Raw genomic sequence first — 19550 nt, 5'->3', positions numbered from 1 at the left:
TTCATTATTATTAATGAAATCTATTTCTGATATGATATATAAATATATATATGATATATCATATCAGAAATAATGGTGTTCCATTATTATTGAAATATATTTCTGATATATTATTATATAAACATTATATATATATAAATGTTTATATATAATGGTGTTTCTTGATTATATATATATAATGAAGAAACACCATTATTTCTGTTTTTTATATATATAAATAAGAGAAATAATGGTGTTTCTTCATTATTATTGAGATCTATTTCTGATATGATATATAAATGATATATCAGAAATAATGGTGTTTCCTTCTTATTATTGAAATATATTTCTGATATTATATATATATGATATATCAGAAATAATGTTTCTGAAAGGAAACTGATGCACTGTAGTGCAATAATTTGCCAGGGAAGTGGACTTGCTTAGACTTGCTTAGGATAAGAGTTGTTCCCAAGGGATTGTGCTCATTCTCTTCTGGACTCATTCATTGAGGGAAATGGATTTGTAGAAAATTTTTAAATTTTCAGTTTCTTACAGTTTGTGACAGTTAAATTTTTTTAAGTTTGACAGAAGGCTCACACAATGTGCATCTGTATGTAAACTTTGAAATAAGAAATACTGACTTAGAAATGCCATGGAACAGGACAGACATTGTTGAGAGAGAAATGGAACTAGAAACAAGTTTTAAAAGGTAACTTTACAAAAAAGACTAAACACTTTAGAGAAATTAAACTATGAAAGTTGCATTGTAGTGGGACCAATGAGGGGTAATTTTAGATGATTGGCTTTAAGGCATTTACAGCCTAAGCAGCTAAAACTGATAGGCCAAGAGATGCTTAAAATGTATTGTAATTAGGAAATAGTTGGCTTCTGATTGTGATGGTGTGAGTTATAACATCTGTATTGTCTCACCCTTCTCATGAGACTAAAAATAGAATAAAAGTTTTTAAAGCACCTCTCAGTTACCCTATCTCTAAGTCAGAAAAAAGGCTAACCCAACAATTCATTAAAGAAAAGGAAATGCTGAGGGAGGAGAACTTCAGGCAGGGCTGGGTGGGAGATTGGGCATCAGGAATTGTTCCCTGGCAGGGTGGGCAGGCCCTGGCACAGGGTGCCCAGAGCAGCTGTGGCTGCCCCTGGATCCCTGGCAGTGCCCAAGGCCAGGCTGGACAGGGCTGGGAGCACCTGGGACAGTGGGAGGTGTCCCTGCCATGGCAGGGGTGGCACTGGATGGGCTTTGAGGTCCCTTACAGCCAAAGTGTTCTGTGATTCTGTTCAATCTGTACCTGCTGTCTAACAAAAGCTGATTATTCATCCTTCCCTGACTACATTCCTCAACTGAATTTCACTCAAAACTCAGAGCACAATCAATACTTTATATTTTTGGCCATGAACAGGCAGTGCATTTCTCACAGCATTACCCAAGAAAGGAAATGAGTCTTTGCAGAAGACTCAGCACACTCTGAGCTCCATTCAGTGGGCTGTGACTCAGGGACAGCTCTGCAAACTCCTGCTGGATGCAAGCGAGGGTGGACAACCAACTATTCATCTTGCAGCACCTTTTTTTTCATCCTTCCAGAATTAGTGGCACAACTCCCAAGAGCAGCTTTTATTAACTCACTCCATCATATTTTTGGGCACAGCAACAGCTCCAGAGTAAAACCTTCCCCCAGAGGCTCCTCCTGACTCAGCCACAGGAATCACTCAGCACCCACAAATGCAGGATGCTCACCTTGTTTTCTTGGACCTTCGTTGGAGTCGTTGTGTTGCTTTTGTTTTCTCTTTGTTGACGACGTCTAGCTGCCTCTTGTTCCTCCTGGGGACAAGGGAGGGGACATTTCACCATTTGTTTATGTGTTTATCACTTTTTAATGCAAATAATCTTCTTTCCCAGCTTCATTTTCCACAAGAAAAGGGAACAAACTTCCCCTTTCCCTCAGGCCACACTCAGGTGTGAACAAATCCTTTTCCACCTCCAGAGGAGATTAAATCTCAACTCTTCCAATATTCTCCCCTTCCAGCCCCATACTGCTGTATCAGGTTTCATATTTATTATTATTATTACTATTATTATTATCGTTGTTGTTAACAAATAACATATTAACATTATATTATTGCTATATTGTTATTCTAATAAAAGTGGTAATATTATTATTATGAGTGCTGTTGTTGTTATTATTGTTGTTATTATTTCATATATATAATATGTAAATAATATGGTAAAATATATATTAAAATATAGTATATACACATTATTTTCATTAAACAACAATATCAATGATAATAGCAATAATAGTAATAGCACATATAATAATAACAATAAAAATAGGATTAAAATACTATTATATCAATAATATATTAATATTATATTAATAGTGTTAGTATTATTAATGTTAGTGTTGATATTGTTATTAATACTATTATTTAATATATATATCATCAGTAAATAATATGGTAAAATATACATAGAAATATAGTATATATACATTATTATGATTAAATAACAATAACAGCAATAATAATAGTAACAATACTAATACTAATAACACTAACAATAACAAAAACAATAATAAGAAGAAATAAATATATATAATTAATAATGATAATTATAATGATAATACTAATAATAACAATAAATAATATTGTGAACTTTAATAGCTTCCCACATCCCCAACATTTCATGGTGACACATTAAAAATCTTGCACAACTGGAAATGGCAAAGCCATTAATCATCATCTCATTCAACTTCAGCCAAGTTTATTGAGTTGACTAATAAAGAAAAACCAGCAACTTTTCAGGCTGATTTTCTCCCAGGCTGACAGGAAATTTCCCTGTTCAGAGAAAAATCTCTTTTTCTCTCAGAAAAAAAAAAAAAAAAAAAAAAAAAAAAAAAAAAAAAAAAAACCAAACTTCTTTAGGGCAGGAAATTTCCAAGGGCTCAGTCAAAGCCTTTCCTGCACCTTCCAGAGGTTTAATCTGCTTAAGATTTCTGGTATTTCCAACACTCCTTTGATTTAAGCACATTATCAACCAAACCAGTGGCAGGTTTCAGTGTGAAAAGCAGGGAAGGTCAGAAGTACCCTGACTTTTATTTTATTTTCTCTAAGAAGTTTTTTTTGCCCCAAATTTGAGTGGAGCAATCTGAAACAATTCCCTTTCAGAGCCCCCATGAGTCTGTTCTTAACAGAGCCAGTCAGCCTGAGGATGAACATTCACCTGAAATTTTAAATTAAGTGGCCTCACTTAATTCTCTTCCTGGAAATCCATTGATTATTTCAGGTTAACCCAGCCCTGCACAGCCCCAAAAACTCTCTGGCATTTTAATTCCACATGTAACAGCCCAGACTGCAGCAAATGACAACTCACTCTGTGCTTCCAATGGCACATCCCAAAAGGAACATTTCAGAGCATTGCTCAGCATCATTTCAGGAGCTGAGCTCTGGGACCGATTCAAACCATCATTCCCTTCTTTAATTCCAGTTCTTTAATGAAGAAATAGCTCATTACAGACCTCCAGTGCAAGGTAAAAGCACCTTGGGGCTGCCCCATTAATTCTCTATTAGAAATCCCTTGGACATGATTGAATTAGTGCTTGATGGCATCTGAGACTTCCCTTCAATTAGCTCCATGTTCTTTGCCTAGCAAGAAAATCTGATTTCCAATCAATTCTGTCCACCTGTGATTAAATTCCTCACAGTGGCTGCTCCCTTAACTCTGAGTTTTCTACAGAAAATGATTGAAACTTACTTACCCTGAGTTTTGGATTTTTGAGACTAGAAAAATAGTTTTCAAGCTGAAAATAGAAAGAGAAGAGAGTCATCCTCAAAACCATGACAGATGAACACAGAAGAATAAAATATTAGCTTAAAACAAGTGCAGAACTGCAGAAATTGTGACTGCTTTTCTTTGATAAGCTCCATCAAGAAGCCATTTACATTCATTCTTTTCAGGCACCCAGCCTGTTGTGTAACAGGGCATAATCCAACCTCTGCAAGGTTTTATCATCCCCCACCACTCCTGGCCTTGTTTTGGAGCTTTGTGTCACATATCTCCCCTCAGCACAGGCTGATTTTCAATGAAATTATTTGCACTGAAGCTGCTGCACCCTCATACTCCACCATTTATCTGCACTCTGGCACATTCCTGAACAAAAGCTTTATTAGACTACAGCAGAGGGAGAAAAACAGCATTATTATCCCACTGCAAAAACCTTGGGGTTGGATAAATGATGTGGATAAAAATTTCCTCCACGAAATTTTCGATTTCCAAAGGGTTTGTTGGGTTTTATGAGGGGCTTGGGGGCTCTTTGGTGGGGGGTTGGTGGATTTTTGGTGGGGGCTGTTGCATGGGTTATTTACTGTTGTTATTTATTTATTCTATTGTTGTTATTTGGTTTGTTGGGAGTTTTTTTGTTTAATTTAAAAAAACAGTGAATGCATCATTGTTATGGAGCTTGGGCTGCTACTACAGCAGCTGAGAATTTTACTAAAATTGAGATTTACTGGTTGAATATGACTGGATTAAATGATCTGTGCACCACAGAGGAATCAAAGCTCCACTGAGTCCTCTGTGAGGAAAGGACAGCAGCAGAGCCCAATTCTGAGCAGCTGCAGAAGGAATTTTATCAGGGAATCTCTGCAGCTTCAGTAAACCAGCACTGCCCTCAACCCCAGGGTGTGTGTGCAACCCTGGAGCAGGCAGTTTGCACACTCAGGTGTGTAAACCCACAAAGGGACAGGAACACAAGCCCAGGCAGAAGGATGAGGAGCTGCAAGTGCTGCCAGGAGCAGGGCACAGGCAGCCCTGGTACTCACTATGGTTCTGTCAATGGTGTGCAGGTAGTAGGAGACTGGCTTCCCTGTCCAGGACACAGAGCCCTTCAGTGGTGACAGCTCCACAACCCTCATGATAGTGCCAATATCTGTGGGAGGAGACAGCAGCTGGTTAGGGGACACAGTGACAATTTTGGGCACTCCAGCATCTCGCCCTGCCATCCCTCCCTTTCCACAGCTCCCAGAGCAGCTCAGCACCCCAATTTTTCCCTCAAAATTTCACTCAAAACTCAGAGCACAATCTTTATGGTTTTGGCCATGAACAGGCAGTGCATTTCTCACAGCATTACCCAAGATGATGTGGGTGCTGCACAGTATCCCCACAGGGGGATGAACCTCCTTTGCCACAGCTCCCAGAGCAGCTCAGCACCCCAATTTTTCCCTGCACAGATGATGTGGGTGCTGCCCAGTATCCCCACAGTGGGAACAAACCTCCTTTGCCACAGCTCCCAGGGCAGCTCAGCACCCCAATTTTTCCCTGCACAGATGATGTGGGTGCTGCCCAGTATCCCCACAGTGGGAACAAACCTCCTTTGCCACAGCTCCCAGAGCAGCTCAGCACCCCAATTTTTCCCTCAAAATTTCACTCAAAACTCAGAGCACAATCAATACTTTATGGTTTTGGCCATGAACAGGCAGTGCATTTCTCACAGCATTACCCAAGATGATGTGGGTGCTGCACAGTATCCCCACAGGGGGATGAACCTCCTTTGCCACAGCTCCCAGAGCAGCTCAGCACCCAAATTTCTCCCTGCACAGATGCTGTGGGTGCTGCCCAGCATCCCCCCAGTGGGATGAACCAGCCCCAAGCATCTCCATGGCTCCAGCTCCAGGTGCTGGCTCCGTGCCCAAGGCAGAGCCAAACCCAACCTTGGCCCCGCCACAGCCTCAGCCTCTGAGCAAAGGGGATGCTGCTGCAGGCTCCCAAAACAGTCCCAGAGGAAAAACACGTGCAGGAGCACACGTGTGAGGAAGAGGAGGATTTGGGGGGGTGGATGGCACCCCGTTTGCCCTGGCCCCGGGCACTGGGGCGTCCATCAGCGCACGAAGCCTGGGAATGGCAGTGCCTGAGTTGATTTTGGCATTTCCCAGCGCCAGCCCCCAGGCCTGGAGGGGATCCAAGAGCCCCATTCCCCCCTGTCAGTGCCCCTGGCACCCCTGGGCATCAGGGGGTGACACCAGCCAGGCACCCACTGCACTATTCACATGCCCTCTGAACAGAGAGTCAGAATTCTCTCTCTCAGGTTTTTCCCTAGAGAAGCATAGAGGGAAAACAATTCTCATCTCATTTACTGCTCCTGTTGTTTTGTGAACATGTAGAATGTTTTAGAAGATTATTTACCTACAAAAATTTAATTATTAGATTCTAGTGATAGTGTTTTAAATTATAAACCAATTAGATCCATCTTATGTGTGTCAGGACTGACAGGTGACAGTCACAAGCTTTCAATAGTAGCTAAAAGAAAGAAGTAAGCATTATATAAGAAATATAATATAATATAATATAATATAATAATAAAATATAACATATATTATATAATAAATATATTATAATTAATATATTATACTATGATATGATAAAATATAGTATAATAAAATGTAATATAATATAATATAATGTATAATGCTATAATATGATATAATATGACATAATATAACATAATATAATAATATAATGTAATGTAATATGATAAATATAATATAATAGAATAGAATAAATAGAATATGCTATAATAGAATATTATAGCATATTATATTACATATTATATTATATTATATTATATTATATTATATTATATTATATTATATTTATTATAAAATATACTATGATATTATATTCTATTATATTATATGGTATAGTATTCTATAGTATGATATGATATAAATCTTTTCATCATTGTAAAATATAGTTTTAATAAAGTGAGTATTCAGCATTCCAGAGCCATGGACTCAGATGCCAATCATTTTCCTTGGTCAGGAGTGCCCTGATTTTACAATACCCAACACAGAGAAATCTGGTTTGCAGATCCTCCAGGAAAACACTGCTGGGAGTTTCAAGGGAATTCCTTCCTCTCTTGCTACGTGCAGCCCACAGGAAAGCACCATGTGGGACATGTACCTTTGAGCCAGCCAGCCCAGAGTGAGTGAGTTCTGGCCAGCAGAACTGTGTCCCAGACTCTTTTCCAAGGAACACCACATGTGTGTGACAGGGATGAATTAAAGAGCCCCAGAACGTCACCAGCCCTGCCCCTGTCAGCTGCAGCTGCCCTATATTTGGACTGGGCACAAACATGTTTTGGGTTTGCTTTCTTGTCTATGTTTGTTTTGTTCTCCAGAATTAATAGTTTGGGGATGTGCCTTAAACATTCCCACAAGCACTGAGCCAGTGGCAGGGCTGCAGGAGAAATTATGGCACGTTTCTAATTAAACAAAAATGACCCAGAAGAGGCCAAAAGCAAGGTTTGGGATTCAGCAACCTCAACCACTATTTTAACCACATTTTAATGCTTGTTTTCATTGGTCCCAACTCTTTCCACATTTCCACTTCTTCCCACAGATGGAACTACTAAGGACAAAAGTGGAATTGAGAGAACTGGTTCCCCCTTCTTAAACCTTGATCTTTCCCAGGGTTTTGTATAAATTATTTAAATGTTCATACTCCAGATCAGAGTATTTGACAGACAGGTGAGACGTGACTCAAGGCATGCTCAGGCACCAAAGAAAGCCTTAATGAATAAAAGTGTGATGGAAATCCTTGTGGGACATTCCCTGCTCCATGAGCAGGACCCTGGCCACACTGGAGTGGCATTTCCCTGGGAGTGTCACTTGGAACAGGTCCCAGCCACAGCACATCCCACACAAGCTCATTTGATGTTAGGATTTATCAACATAACATGGTCTTAGAAAGGGATTAAGCCCTAAAATTTACTCACACAATTCCCCCTCAAGATATTTTTTTCCAGGGCCTTTTATCTGAATCCCTGGAAGTTTCCTACTGGTGGAAGCTGTTGGCTCTCCTTTTGCTAGAGCCTCTCACCCATCCAAACTCCAATTAATTATCTCACTATAATTTTAACATCAGCATTTCCATTCAGCATGAAATAACAGCTGAGATCTGAGAGTTCAGCATTCTAGAAAACACTCCCAATGAATGCAGGCTGGGCTGGGAGCTGGGATGGGATAAAGGCCTGGCTCAACTGGCAGAGGCAGCCAGGGCTGTTCTGGGGTGAAACAGCAGCACATGCTGGCCTCAGGCTCCCAAATGCAGCAGAGAGAGAAGGGAATGGGAAAAATCCAGTACAGAAAAGGCTTGAGAGGCCAAAGCCCTGTATTTTTGTGGGCAGGTCTAATTGAAACATCTCCAAGGGCATTTTTGGGTTTCCTCAAGCTCTGGTGGGCTCTGCAAGAGTAGAGTGCCCAAGCTTCACTCAGGCTTTCTTTGCCTCATCAGCAAACTGACAGCCTGGTCCCAGCTCTCCCAGTTGCTCCAGGAGCATCATTCCTCCCTTTTTCCCTTTTATTTTCAACTCCATGCCTCCAAAGAATTGGTAGTGCAGCACCCAAAGTTCAACAAGGTTTCAAAGCACCAGAGGCCCCAGAACAGAAATCCAAATAGGAAAGAAAAGTGCAGGTTTGGGTGCCTGATGTGTGGTACATCCACAAGAATTCAAGCTTAAAAATAACTCCCAAGGGCTCAATTTACTTCATGACAGTCCAAAAATTACTGTTCTTCAAAAGCAGCTTAGGCCAAAATTAGACAGCACAGTTTGAGATTTGGAACTCAGTGAGATTGCTCCCCACGTTTGCACAGGGAGGGGATGAGGGGGGTTTGATTTAAGGAAAATTTAGCACTGAAAACAGTAAATATATGTAAGCCCTTCTTGGACTGCTCTTCTGCTTGAGAAATTTCATTTTAAAACCTCAACTGAAAGGGACCAACAAAGAACATCAGCTTCTGCACAGACACCCCAGTTTCAACAGTCAAAGTCTGAAAAGGTCAAACCCAACCACATGGAATGTCCTAAAACCTCCTTAAACTGCAGCTCATGTCCTTGCAGAGGACAAGGCTGCCAAACATTGAATCTGGACTGTTCACAGGAGAAGGAAACCACGACCCTGTGCTGGCAATGAGCCAGACCCAGGGCCTGGGTGTGTCTGGGAGAGGTTTGTTTGCTCAAAGCACAGCACAGGAGAAGTTCAAAGCTGAACACTTCACACAGTCCTGGAATGGTTTGAGTTGGGAGGGGCCTCAAAGCCCATTCAGTGCCATGGCAGGGACACCTTCAACCATCCCAGGCTGCTCCAACCCCGTCCAGCCTGGCCTTGGGCACTGCCAGGGATCCAGGGGCAGCCACAGCTGCTCTGGGAAATCCATTCCAGGGATGGATTCCACAATTCCTGATTCCCAATCTCCCACCCAGCCCTGCCCTGTGGCAGTGGGAGCCATTCCCTGTGTCCTGTCCCTGCAGGCCTTGTCCCCAGTCCCTCTGCAGCTCTCCTGGAGCCCCTTCAGGCCCCAAAAGGGGCTCTGAGGTGTCCCTGGAGCCTTCTCCTGTCCAGGTGAGCACCCCCAGCTTTCCACCCTGGCTCCATGACCTCTAAGCCTTAGGAATCCTGCCTGGTAGGATTTCCCTGCCTGAATTTAGGGTGTAGGGAACTCCCCTGTGAGTCAGGGCTGCTCTTTGTGGCTCAAGGAATGATTCACACCCTTGAAATCCTGATTTCTCTGCAGCTCAGGGACACATCAATGGAACCAACACCAAAACACAGCAGCACAAACCCCATCAAAAGTGTCTGCTCCTCTCTTTAAATTGATTTTAAATTGTCCTCTCCTCTTTTTAAATTGATTTTAAGTACCTGTCACTAAAAATCCAACAGCATTTTCTACTTAAACAACTCTAAAATGCAGTAACACCCCCCAGACATTTTCAGATAATGAACATCCACAACTGTAATGAACAATAAAAAGGGCAATCATACCACTCAAGTTTCGACTGTTAATTCTAAAATTTAGAGGTGCAAAAGGTTTTGAGGACACAATTCTCCCACCTGGAAAAAGAAGAAAAAACAAAAAAACAAAGAGCACAGTCAGCTCCATTATTTGTTCTAGAAGTAACTACTTATTAAATATAACCCAGTACAGAGCCCTAAAGAGCAATCCTATAAAACTGCCCCTGGTATAGCATTAAAAAATAAATAAATCCCTTAATTCTCATTCTGAGAGCCCCAAGAAAGCAAATCCATGAATCCTGCCAGGTGACACCTCAAGGATCATTTAAAACGACATATTGGAAATACTTGATAAAAAAAGAGCAGGTTAATTCTCAGTGGCAATCTAAAGAAATTTCAATTATCTCCATCCTACTTGGGATCTTTCATACACAAACCCCAAAAGACTTTTAATTTAGAGGCCACTAATCTTCATTTCATGGGTATTTGGGGTCATTCAGCAGAGCCTGAAGCACACTCTGGGAAGAGAAATCAGGTTTCATCATTGTAAAGGGTTCTTGAAACATCTCCACCTTCCACTGCTCTCAAGCCACCATTAAACAAGTTTGAAAACAAAAAAAACAATCCAGTTAAATTAAAGAAAACAGATTAAGTTTGGGGGTTTTATGGTTTGCAGCAGAGCCCAAAAGTCCCATTATTTATTTCAGCACAAAGCTGTGCCATGGGAAGCCACAGCTGCTTTGTTCACACCACATTTTTCTTTTCAGAAATTGTTATTTCTGTCATTTCTGCCACAACCAAGTAAAATTGTTGCTTTTCCCAGTGGTTAGGAGCAAAGAAAAGACACCCAGGGCAATGGAGAGGCCAGGATGGGGTTAGGGGGTGTCCCCAGGCTCCAGTGAAGCTTCTCAGGAGCACCCAGTGGCACTGTGCAGGTTTTTATGGAATTGTGGAACCATTAAGGTTGGAAAAGACCTTAAAAATCATCAAGTCCAACCATCAAAGTCTATCCCACTAAACCCTGTCACCAGGTGCCACCTCCTCACAGGTTTGGAGCATTTCCAGGGTTGGGGACTCCAGCATTTCAAATCAGGAGTTAACAGCCAGCTCTAAATGAGCCAACTCTGAACGGGAGAAATGAATTCTGTATGGAATTACAGACTGGCCTTCCAAAGCTGTGCCTCTGCAGCCAAGAATCATGGAAAGGCTTGGGTTGGAAAGAGTTTAAAGCTCATCCAGTGCCACCCCTGCCATGGCAGGGACACCTTGCACTGTCCCAGGCTGCTCCAAGCCCTGCCCAGCCTGGCCTTGGACATTTCCAGGGATCCAGGAAGTTTGGCCTTGGCTGTTGGGTGTTTTGTGGGCTCCCAAAAGAGGGAAGGATGGACCAGCAGCTCCTCCCACCCCAACCCTGCTGCAGAGTTTTCCCAGCAGAGGGGATGCTCCAAGGAGCCAGGCAGGTGTGGGCAGACACCAAGGGGGGAAGAACAAATCCCACTGTGCTGTGGCCCCAAGGCACAGAACAAACCCCAAGGCCTGGCTTTGCCAGGTGTAACTGAGCCCCTCTCCCACCTCAGCTCCCACAGGAATCAGAAAACAAGCAGGAAACATCTCCAGTTGGATTTACCTTCCTTCATGTTGGCAAAGCGCTCCTTCAGCTGGTGATCCACCTCGGGCCCGAAGGCAAAGTTATTCACAAAAATAACACTGCAAAACAAGGATCCAGTAAAAGATCAGAGCCAGAAACACCCCACAAGGATCCCCAGCCACACCACAGCCACTTGGAGCCTTCCCAGCCACTCCTGCCATGGACAGACCTGCTTGTCCCCAACTCTACAGCTCCTGTAACCCAAAACATGGAGAGCAACACTCAGCACTTCATCCTGCTGCTTCTTGGTGGGAATTTAAAATATCAAAATGTATTTTAGAATCATAAAATTGTTTGGGTTGGAAGGAACCTTAAAGCTCATTCAGTGCCAGCCCTGCCATGGCAGGGACATCTTCCACTGTGCACCAAGCCCTGCCCAGCCTGGCCTTGGATATTTCCAGGAACCCAGGGGCAGCCACAGCTGCTCTGGACAATCTGTTTCTCTTCCAGCTCCAAATTCCCCATAATGCCAGAAGACAGTGACCTCTGAGCACATTTTCTCTGTCCTAAACCCAGCACTTCAGCCCTACCCACAACAGAGGAGTTACATCTTTGCTTCTGGGTTAAGAAATTCAATGAGGGGAGGGGTTGTTCCTGGAAAAAAGCAATCACATGGAAACAAAGAAATCTGCACAGAGGCAGAGGCCCACAAATGATAAAAGGGCTTGGGAAAGAACCAGAACATGCCACAGATTAAAAAATAGACACTCCTTTGGTTTAAAGGTCTAATCAGCCTGGCTTAATTGTCCCTGGTGCCCATTTGGTGCCCAGGCTGCAACAAGAGTCCTCAACACCTCTTGGAAGTGGTTGAGCTCCCTGCTGAATGAACATGCCAGGCCTTGGCATGGAGCTCAGGGCAAGGTTCTTCCCCCTGAGGCTGCTGGGCACTGCCCAGGCTGCCCAGGGAATGGTGCCAAGGCTGCCAGAGCTGCAGGAGCGTTTGGACACAGAATTCACAGAATTCACACAATCACAGAATTTCAGAATCACTGGGTTGGAAGAGACCTTCAAGTTCATCGAGTCCAACCCAGCACCAACACCTCAACTGAACCCTGGCACCCAGTGCCACATCCAGGCTTTATTAAACACACCCAGGGATGGGGACTGCACCACCTCCCCGGGCAGCCATTCCAGAACTTTATCACCCTTTCCATGAAAAACTGAAAGAATGATCAATTTTTCCTAATACCCCACCTAATATCCTAATTAGTTTTTTCCTGATATCCTACCTATAGGATAGGATCTCACCAACTTCCTAATATCCAACTATATTTTTTCCTGATATCCAACCTGAATTTCCCTTGGCACAGCTTGAGGCTGTGTGCTCTGGTTGTGTCAGTGCTGCTGCAGACAGAGCCCAGCCCCAGCTGAGCACAGGCACCTTTCAGGAGCTGCAGAGAGCGATGGGGGCACCCCTGAGTCTCCTTTTCTCCAGGCTGAGCACCCCCAGCTCCCTCAGCTGTTCCTCACAGGGTTTGTGCTCCCAGCCCCTCTCCAGAGCCCTCAGGGCTGCTCAGGGTGGGGGTGTTGGGGTGGCTGTGCAGGGACAGGGCTGGATTTGATCCCTGAGAGTCCCTTCCAGCTCAGGATATTCCAGGATTCTATGAAGTGTAAAATCCATCCTGGCCTATTGTTCCCACATGAAGAACTGATTTCTTTGCAGGAAAATTCCCTTCCCAGTGCCTCCACACATGAAATGTGTTCAACAAGGACACAGGGAGTTTAAGAGCAGCACTCAAAGCTATTAAAAACCACGAATGAAAAAAATGTTTATGCACCAAGGGGAAAAAAAAAAGTTCTTCTTGCTATGCCTTGCTGTTGGAAATGTGGGAAACCCTGCCTGGCAAGTAAAGCTAGCAGGGGTTTCTTCCTCCTCCTTCCCATGTGCCAAAAGAAAAAAAAAAAAGGCCTTGCAAAGGAGCCAAACATATTAATGGGACTAGAAAACATCCAGGAGAGGAAGGGGAAAAGCCAGAGGCTGCAGATGTGTTTTTATAGTGCTCACTCTGGCACAGGATGCTGTGAGTGCGTGCAGGGCACAGGAACCCCCAATTCCCCTGGGCTCAGCCCTCATTCCAGGAGGCTTTGCCAAGCCCCAGCACAGGGATGCCCTGGAACACACAGGGAACCATGGCCTGGTAGCAGCCCCATCCCTGGAAGTGTCCAAGGCCAGACTGAGCAGGGCCTGAGGGGCAGGAAGCTGTCAGAGGTGGCACTGGATGGAATTTAAGTTCCCTTCCAACCCACACCATTCCAGAATTCGCAGATGCTGCCCCAGAGCGAGGTGGAGCAGCACTGAGACACACAGTGAGTGCCATGCCACACAAACGAAACATCTCCCAGCACTTCTGGATGCAGCCAAAGCTCCTGCAGCCAAAAATTTCTCTAAAAAAATTTCAATCAATTCCGAGGAAAGTTGCCCGGGAAGCAGAGGATTGTGCACTTGGAATAACAAGCAGCAAGGCCAAACCCAAGTGTGCTGCAAGGCTGGGGCAAGTCTGTCCACAAATTAAAAGGCACCTCCAGAAGAAAGTGAGGGGCAGAATCCTGCAGGAGTCACCAGCCTGGCAGACGCCTCCTCAGGCTCTCACAACCAGAGCTTTGGGAGAAATCCAGAAATTGCCACAACTCTCAAAGCTTTCAGAGCCCTCTTTGACAACTGCCTTCCATTCCCCCACATAACAGGGTGGCCCAGAAGGTCATATAAAAAATAAAGAGGGTTTTTTTTCTAGCCATAAGGCTGAAAGAATGCAAAGCTTTAAAAATACAGACGACTTTTATTGCTTTTAACAAATTCACTCCCTTTCTGCTCCCAACCCTCTGCATTTAGTTCTCCACATAAATAAATCTTCAAGACAATTAGTTAAAATGAACTTACAATTTAAGTTGAAATAAACTCACTTGGGTTTTTTGCTTTTTAAAAGAGGGAAAGTGAGCCTGTGTGTCCCAATAGCAAAGAGAAAGAGTTTTGCCAGAATCCCTGACATGAACTATAGGGATATGCAAAACAAATGGAGGTTTGTGCTCCTCTTATAAGCAGAATTTATCTTGAATACACCCTTGTATAGAATATCATGGGACATGCACTCCAAGCCATTCTTCTAGTCAGAAAACAGGATCTAAAGAGGCCACTGTAAGAGTTGGCAGATAGACTTTGGGTATTTACTATGGAAATTCTATATAAAAAGCTGGCCAGCCTCCCAATTTCCATTATACAAACTCCCAAATATCCAGCTCAGAAAACAGCATTCAAGTGCTGTACTGTACCTTGTGTTTGCAATCCTCTCCCTCCATTCTTCTGAGAGGAAGTCACCTCTTTCCAGCTGAAACCAGACAAAGAACAGAAACACAGAGGGGTTAACAGGGCTCCCTCCAGAGAGGGACAAACAGGCTGCACCAGCTGACCCCACAACAACCAGGGTCAAGTGGAACCTTTTGGAAAGGCAGAGGTGGAGCAGGAAAAGCTGACCCTGAGGTTTCTCCCTCCCTGCTCCCACCCTCAGCCCCTCTCCTGCATGGGAAGAAGAGGTTCTGCTCTGTGGAGAAGCCAAAAGTTCTGGCACTCATTGCAAAACTGCCCAGAAAATGCCTCCTGAAGGGCCCCAGGGCTGGGGACCCCCCCTCAGCACAGGGAGCTGAGCATGGACTGGGAACAGCTCCTGCTGGGAGCTCTGGCTCCCAATTCAGGCTCTTGCTGCACTGCATAAACAACAATCTGATTTTTGTGCTGCTAAATATAAACCCTGAGCACTTCCAACACTTTCAAGTTGGAAGTGAAGTTACATAAAGGGCTTGTTTGAAAATAAGTGTACAGTTCTGATTTCAGTGGTTGTGGAGCACCTTTCTGGTGACACCACATCAACCCCAGGTGAGCACAGAGCTCTGGCACAGGCTGAAATTTCCTCAGTTGTGTTCTGGAAATGAGAGAGGAGCTCATGGGCAAAACCTCTGCTGTGTGAGGAGGGCTGGGGGAGGAAGATAAGAGGAGGAGAGAAAAAATAAGGTGCAAGTCTCTAATTAATGCTGCTGACACCCTTTGAAGATGAGGTTTGTGCCAGAACCTCAGGAACATCAAAGCAGCTATTGAGGATCCTTTTCCTGCACTGATTCCTCTGTCTGGGAAGGAGGGAGGATTTCACATTTAATTCTCATCAGTGACAACTCCAGAGTTGCAGACTCTGGAACAACTTCCATCCCTCAGGGCTGGGAGCATCCAAAGGGAGCTCCTGGTGCCACACAGGGACACAGGGGGGTGACAAACCTGCCTGAGCCACTGTGAGGGACAAAGCCACAGGTGCCAACAGGAATGGGGCTGCTTCCAGGAGAAATGAAGGGGAAAAGCACCAAAATGTCCTGCAGCTCACAGGAGGGCTGAGAAAAGTGGACATCTCAGGCAAGAGATCAAGAACTTTATCAAGAGCCCGAAGTGCCAGAAACTGAAGAGAGCAGGTAAGAGTAGCTGAAGTTATTCAGAAATACCTGTTCCACCAGCTGGGCTGGAATCAGAGTTAAAGCAGAATTAATTCCTGTGTTCTCCCACCTGTGGGAGGGGAAACACCTTTGACATTTCTGCTGTAATAAAACCAAAGGATGAGCTGGAAGCTGAACCCAAAGATCCAACCCAAAGACATCTTGTTGAGTACTGTCAGAATCCAAACCAGAGATTTAACACAAAAAAAGTTCTAAGAAGAGTTTTTTCTCATATAAGGAAAGATATTTCTGGATGCCTATATGCGGACACCACCTCTAGATTGATTTTAAGAGATAATTTTGTCTCAGCCTGATCTATTCTTATGCTGAACAGCTCCATGGTTGAGTAACCAAGACAAAGTCAAAGAAAACCCACATAACAGGCAATTGTATTTATTTTCTAACAATTTTTGCAAGTCAGCTCCTCTATGGCATCCTCCACACCACTAGTTTCTAAAGTCTCCACAGGGTTTTCCTACACTAACAGGGAAAGGAAAACATTGGGAAAAGCAGGAACCACAAACATCACAGTCTGCAAGAGAACAGAGAAGCAGGGTAACGTGAAACTATTTTGAAATGCTAAACTTCATCATAAAGGTCTTGAAATCCAACCTATGTGGCTGTAAGGTCTCACTTGGGTCCAGTTTCACTGTGTGTTTGCCCTGTCTGTGTGGTTAGAAAAGCACTAATAACCAAAATCTCCAGGTTTTAACCTGATATCACCCATGGAGGATGAACACTTTGCAAGCCAGAGCCATTTAACAATTCAAATGAAGCACAGCCCCGTTTAAACACATCTATTTTTGTGTGGCACTGCTTCCCCAGCTCATGCTTAGCCAAGAGCCAAGGGAAGAACTTCTCCAGGAAAAACACTGGAGTACAGAAATAATCAAATGAGCAACTGTGGCTGGGAGAAAATGGGTTATTTTATCCCTCTGGAAGCAAGGCAGTGATTCCTGGGGCAGGGACTGAGCTGCCTGACCCTGGAACCAGGGGGTTATTTTATATTTAGCTCCTTACCCACTGTGCTGGGGCACTGATCAATAAATGAGCACTAAAAAAAGGAAAGGAGCTCTTTACCCATCAACTGACACAGAGAATCCCAAAAAGTCCCACTCAGCTTGGTGGTTTGCAATAATTTTGAGAGTGAAACAAGAACTGGGAAGGAAAATCAGCTGATTAAGGAAAATCCAGTTTGCTGGAGCAGCAGAACTGGTCCATGCTGGGAGAAGGGGACACATCCACAGGGCCACACTCAATCTCTTCCTCCACTGTCAATAAATGATCACTAAAAGAAGGAAAGGAGTTTTTACCCATCAGCTGACACAGAGAATCCCAAAAAATCCCACTCAGCTTGGTGGTTTGCAATAATATTGAAAGTGAAACAAGAACTGGGAAGGAAAATCAGATGATTAAGGCAAGTCCAGTTTGCTAGAGCAGCAGAACTGGTCCATGCTGGGAGAAGGGGACACATCCACAGGGCCACACTCAATCTCTTCCTCCACTGTCAATAGATGATCACTAAAAGAAGGAAAGGAGTTTTTACCCATCAGCTGACACAGAGAATCCAAAAAAATCCCACTCAGATTGGTGGTTTGCAATGATTTTGAGAGTGAAACAAGGACTGGGAAGGAAAATCAGATGATTAAAGAAAATCCAGTGTGCTGGAGCAGCAGAACTGGTCCATGCTGGGAGAAGGGGACACATCAACAGGGCCACACTCAATCTCTTCCTCCACTGTCCCCTCCCTCACCCTGTTCCTCCTCTCTCTGAAACTTAATCTCCTTAGTGAATAATGAATGGAAGGGACCATCTGTAACACAGATATTTTCATCTGATTAGACAATGCAGGAGTTGCTTTATCTAACAGGATAATGAGCTCACAGAAATCGCCTCCAGAGCTGCTGCCTGCATTGCTGCTAAATTTAGAAGCCAGACCAGGTTTTTATTCAGGTTTTTCAAGCAGCCACTGCAGGAATACACTCAGCAGCATCTGATTCCTGTAACTCTTCCTGCAACTGGAGGGAAAGCAGCAGGGCCCAGCCTGGGGGAGGCAGCCAGAAGTACACAGAGGGTTTGAGTTCGAGTGACTACAGAATAAATCAGGCTGCAATTTTGTGTAGAAATATGGCTTAAAAGGGTTTTTTTAAATACATAATTGTGGACAAAATAGAGTGGAAACATAGCTGGACAATTGGGGTTTATTTTAAATGAACTGGGCCTTGCTCTCCAAAATTCATGTCCAAGCTCAGAACTTCCTGCACTAACAAGAACAATCCAGTGGGGAAGGTCAGAAGCTGAATTTCAAGGCTGCAGAACAATTTGGTGAGAAGACAGTGACTGCCCTTCTCTCCAAGGCATCTCAAACACAACTTGATTGTTTGCAGAGTTTGGGGGGTCCTGGGGTTTTGGTTATTTACATTCCTAGCAGCTTTCTTTCAATGGCAAGATGAAAAAATCATCTTGGGAGGATTTGGGGCAAGTTGCAAAAACATCATGAGGTTCTGAGTGCCTTGGACTGCTGCAACAGGCAAAAGGGACAGAAAATATTTCTCAGCAAGATTCTACCAGCTGGGAAGGCTGGAGATGCTGAAAAGCTACAGAGATCATGATTTCCCAAGTAAGAAAGAACTGTTGGTATGCACAGTCCCAAACAAGCATGGAACACCCTGCAAAACTCAACATTTCAGCAGATCACTTTCCAGGGAGAACCCTAAATCCATTTGAATTGGAAATCTCTAACTGTGCTGGGATTGTGGCTAAAAAACCTAAAAAACCCAGCATGACCCTGCAGGGCATCTCCAGATTTATTGCTGCCTGAGGCACCAGTTTTTCATCTACAGCAAGAGAGAATCACCATCCACAAAGTTCAGCCAGAGCTGCAGGTGGGATCTGAAATTCTTCCCACTGAACTCCCACCAAGCCCTCCCCTCCTCCATAAAACCATCATGAGGTTTTGAGTCCCTTGGACTGCTGAAATGGGCAAAAAGGACGGAAAATATTTTTCAAGCAAGATTCTACCAGCTGGGAAGGCTGGAGATGCTGAAAAGCTACAGAAATAATAATTGCCCAAGTAAGAAGGAGCAGAGCAGGAGTTTGGGAAGGTCAGGCCCCTGTGCTGGGGAGGAGGGCTGGGTTCTCAGCCCAGTGCTGGCCAGGGAGGCTCTGTGCTGCTGGAACCATAAATTCACAAATTCAGGATGTCTCAGTGCAAACACTTGGCTCCCAAACCCCCAGAATTTCTGCCTGGAAAAGTACACATGGTTATTTTTAGGTCCTTGTTCTTTTCAAAAATAACCAGAGGCACGAATCCAAACCTCCAAAATGTGGCATCATTTCAAAGCCACAGGGGACGTTTGGAGGGATTTTCAAATGCCAAACCAGCAAATTTCCTGCTGAAATGGAGAGGTCAAAAATACCAGGAGCAGACAGCTGGCTCATCCTGCCCTGAGAGCAGCTCCTAGAGCAGGAGGTTTTCACGTGCAGGTGATGTCAGTCACCATCACAAAGCAGCTCCTGGGCACTGGAACTCCCACACAGCCCCCTGCTTGTGCTCAGAACAGGAGAAATATTAAATAAAGCAGGCAGAAAAGCAGCCCAAACTTAGCACTGATGCTCAAAACTCACCCCTGATCCTCAAGGCTGAATC

The 19550-nt window shown here is 44.0% G+C and overlaps 1 protein-coding gene across 1 annotated transcript in view; it reads right to left on the bottom strand.

The window, feature by feature from the left end:
- DOT1L (DOT1 like histone lysine methyltransferase) overlaps positions 1 to 19550 on the bottom strand; it is an 87636-nt gene that overhangs the window by 29930 nt on the left and 38156 nt on the right. The window contains exons 8-13 of the mRNA XM_058821100.1: positions 14699 to 14754; positions 11411 to 11490; positions 9814 to 9882; positions 4816 to 4922; positions 3753 to 3794; positions 1733 to 1816 (exon numbers count right to left, since the gene is read on the bottom strand). Of these exons, the coding sequence (XP_058677083.1) occupies positions 1733 to 1816; positions 3753 to 3794; positions 4816 to 4922; positions 9814 to 9882; positions 11411 to 11490; positions 14699 to 14754 (438 nt within the window). The remainder of the gene's footprint in view (positions 1 to 1732; positions 1817 to 3752; positions 3795 to 4815; positions 4923 to 9813; positions 9883 to 11410; positions 11491 to 14698; positions 14755 to 19550) is intronic.

Source organism: Ammospiza caudacuta, chromosome 28 (assembly GCF_027887145.1).
Source record: "Ammospiza caudacuta isolate bAmmCau1 chromosome 28, bAmmCau1.pri, whole genome shotgun sequence".
NCBI classification, from domain to species: Eukaryota; Metazoa; Chordata; class Aves; order Passeriformes; family Passerellidae; genus Ammospiza; species Ammospiza caudacuta.
This window is presented reverse-complemented; position numbering and strand designations above follow the sequence as displayed.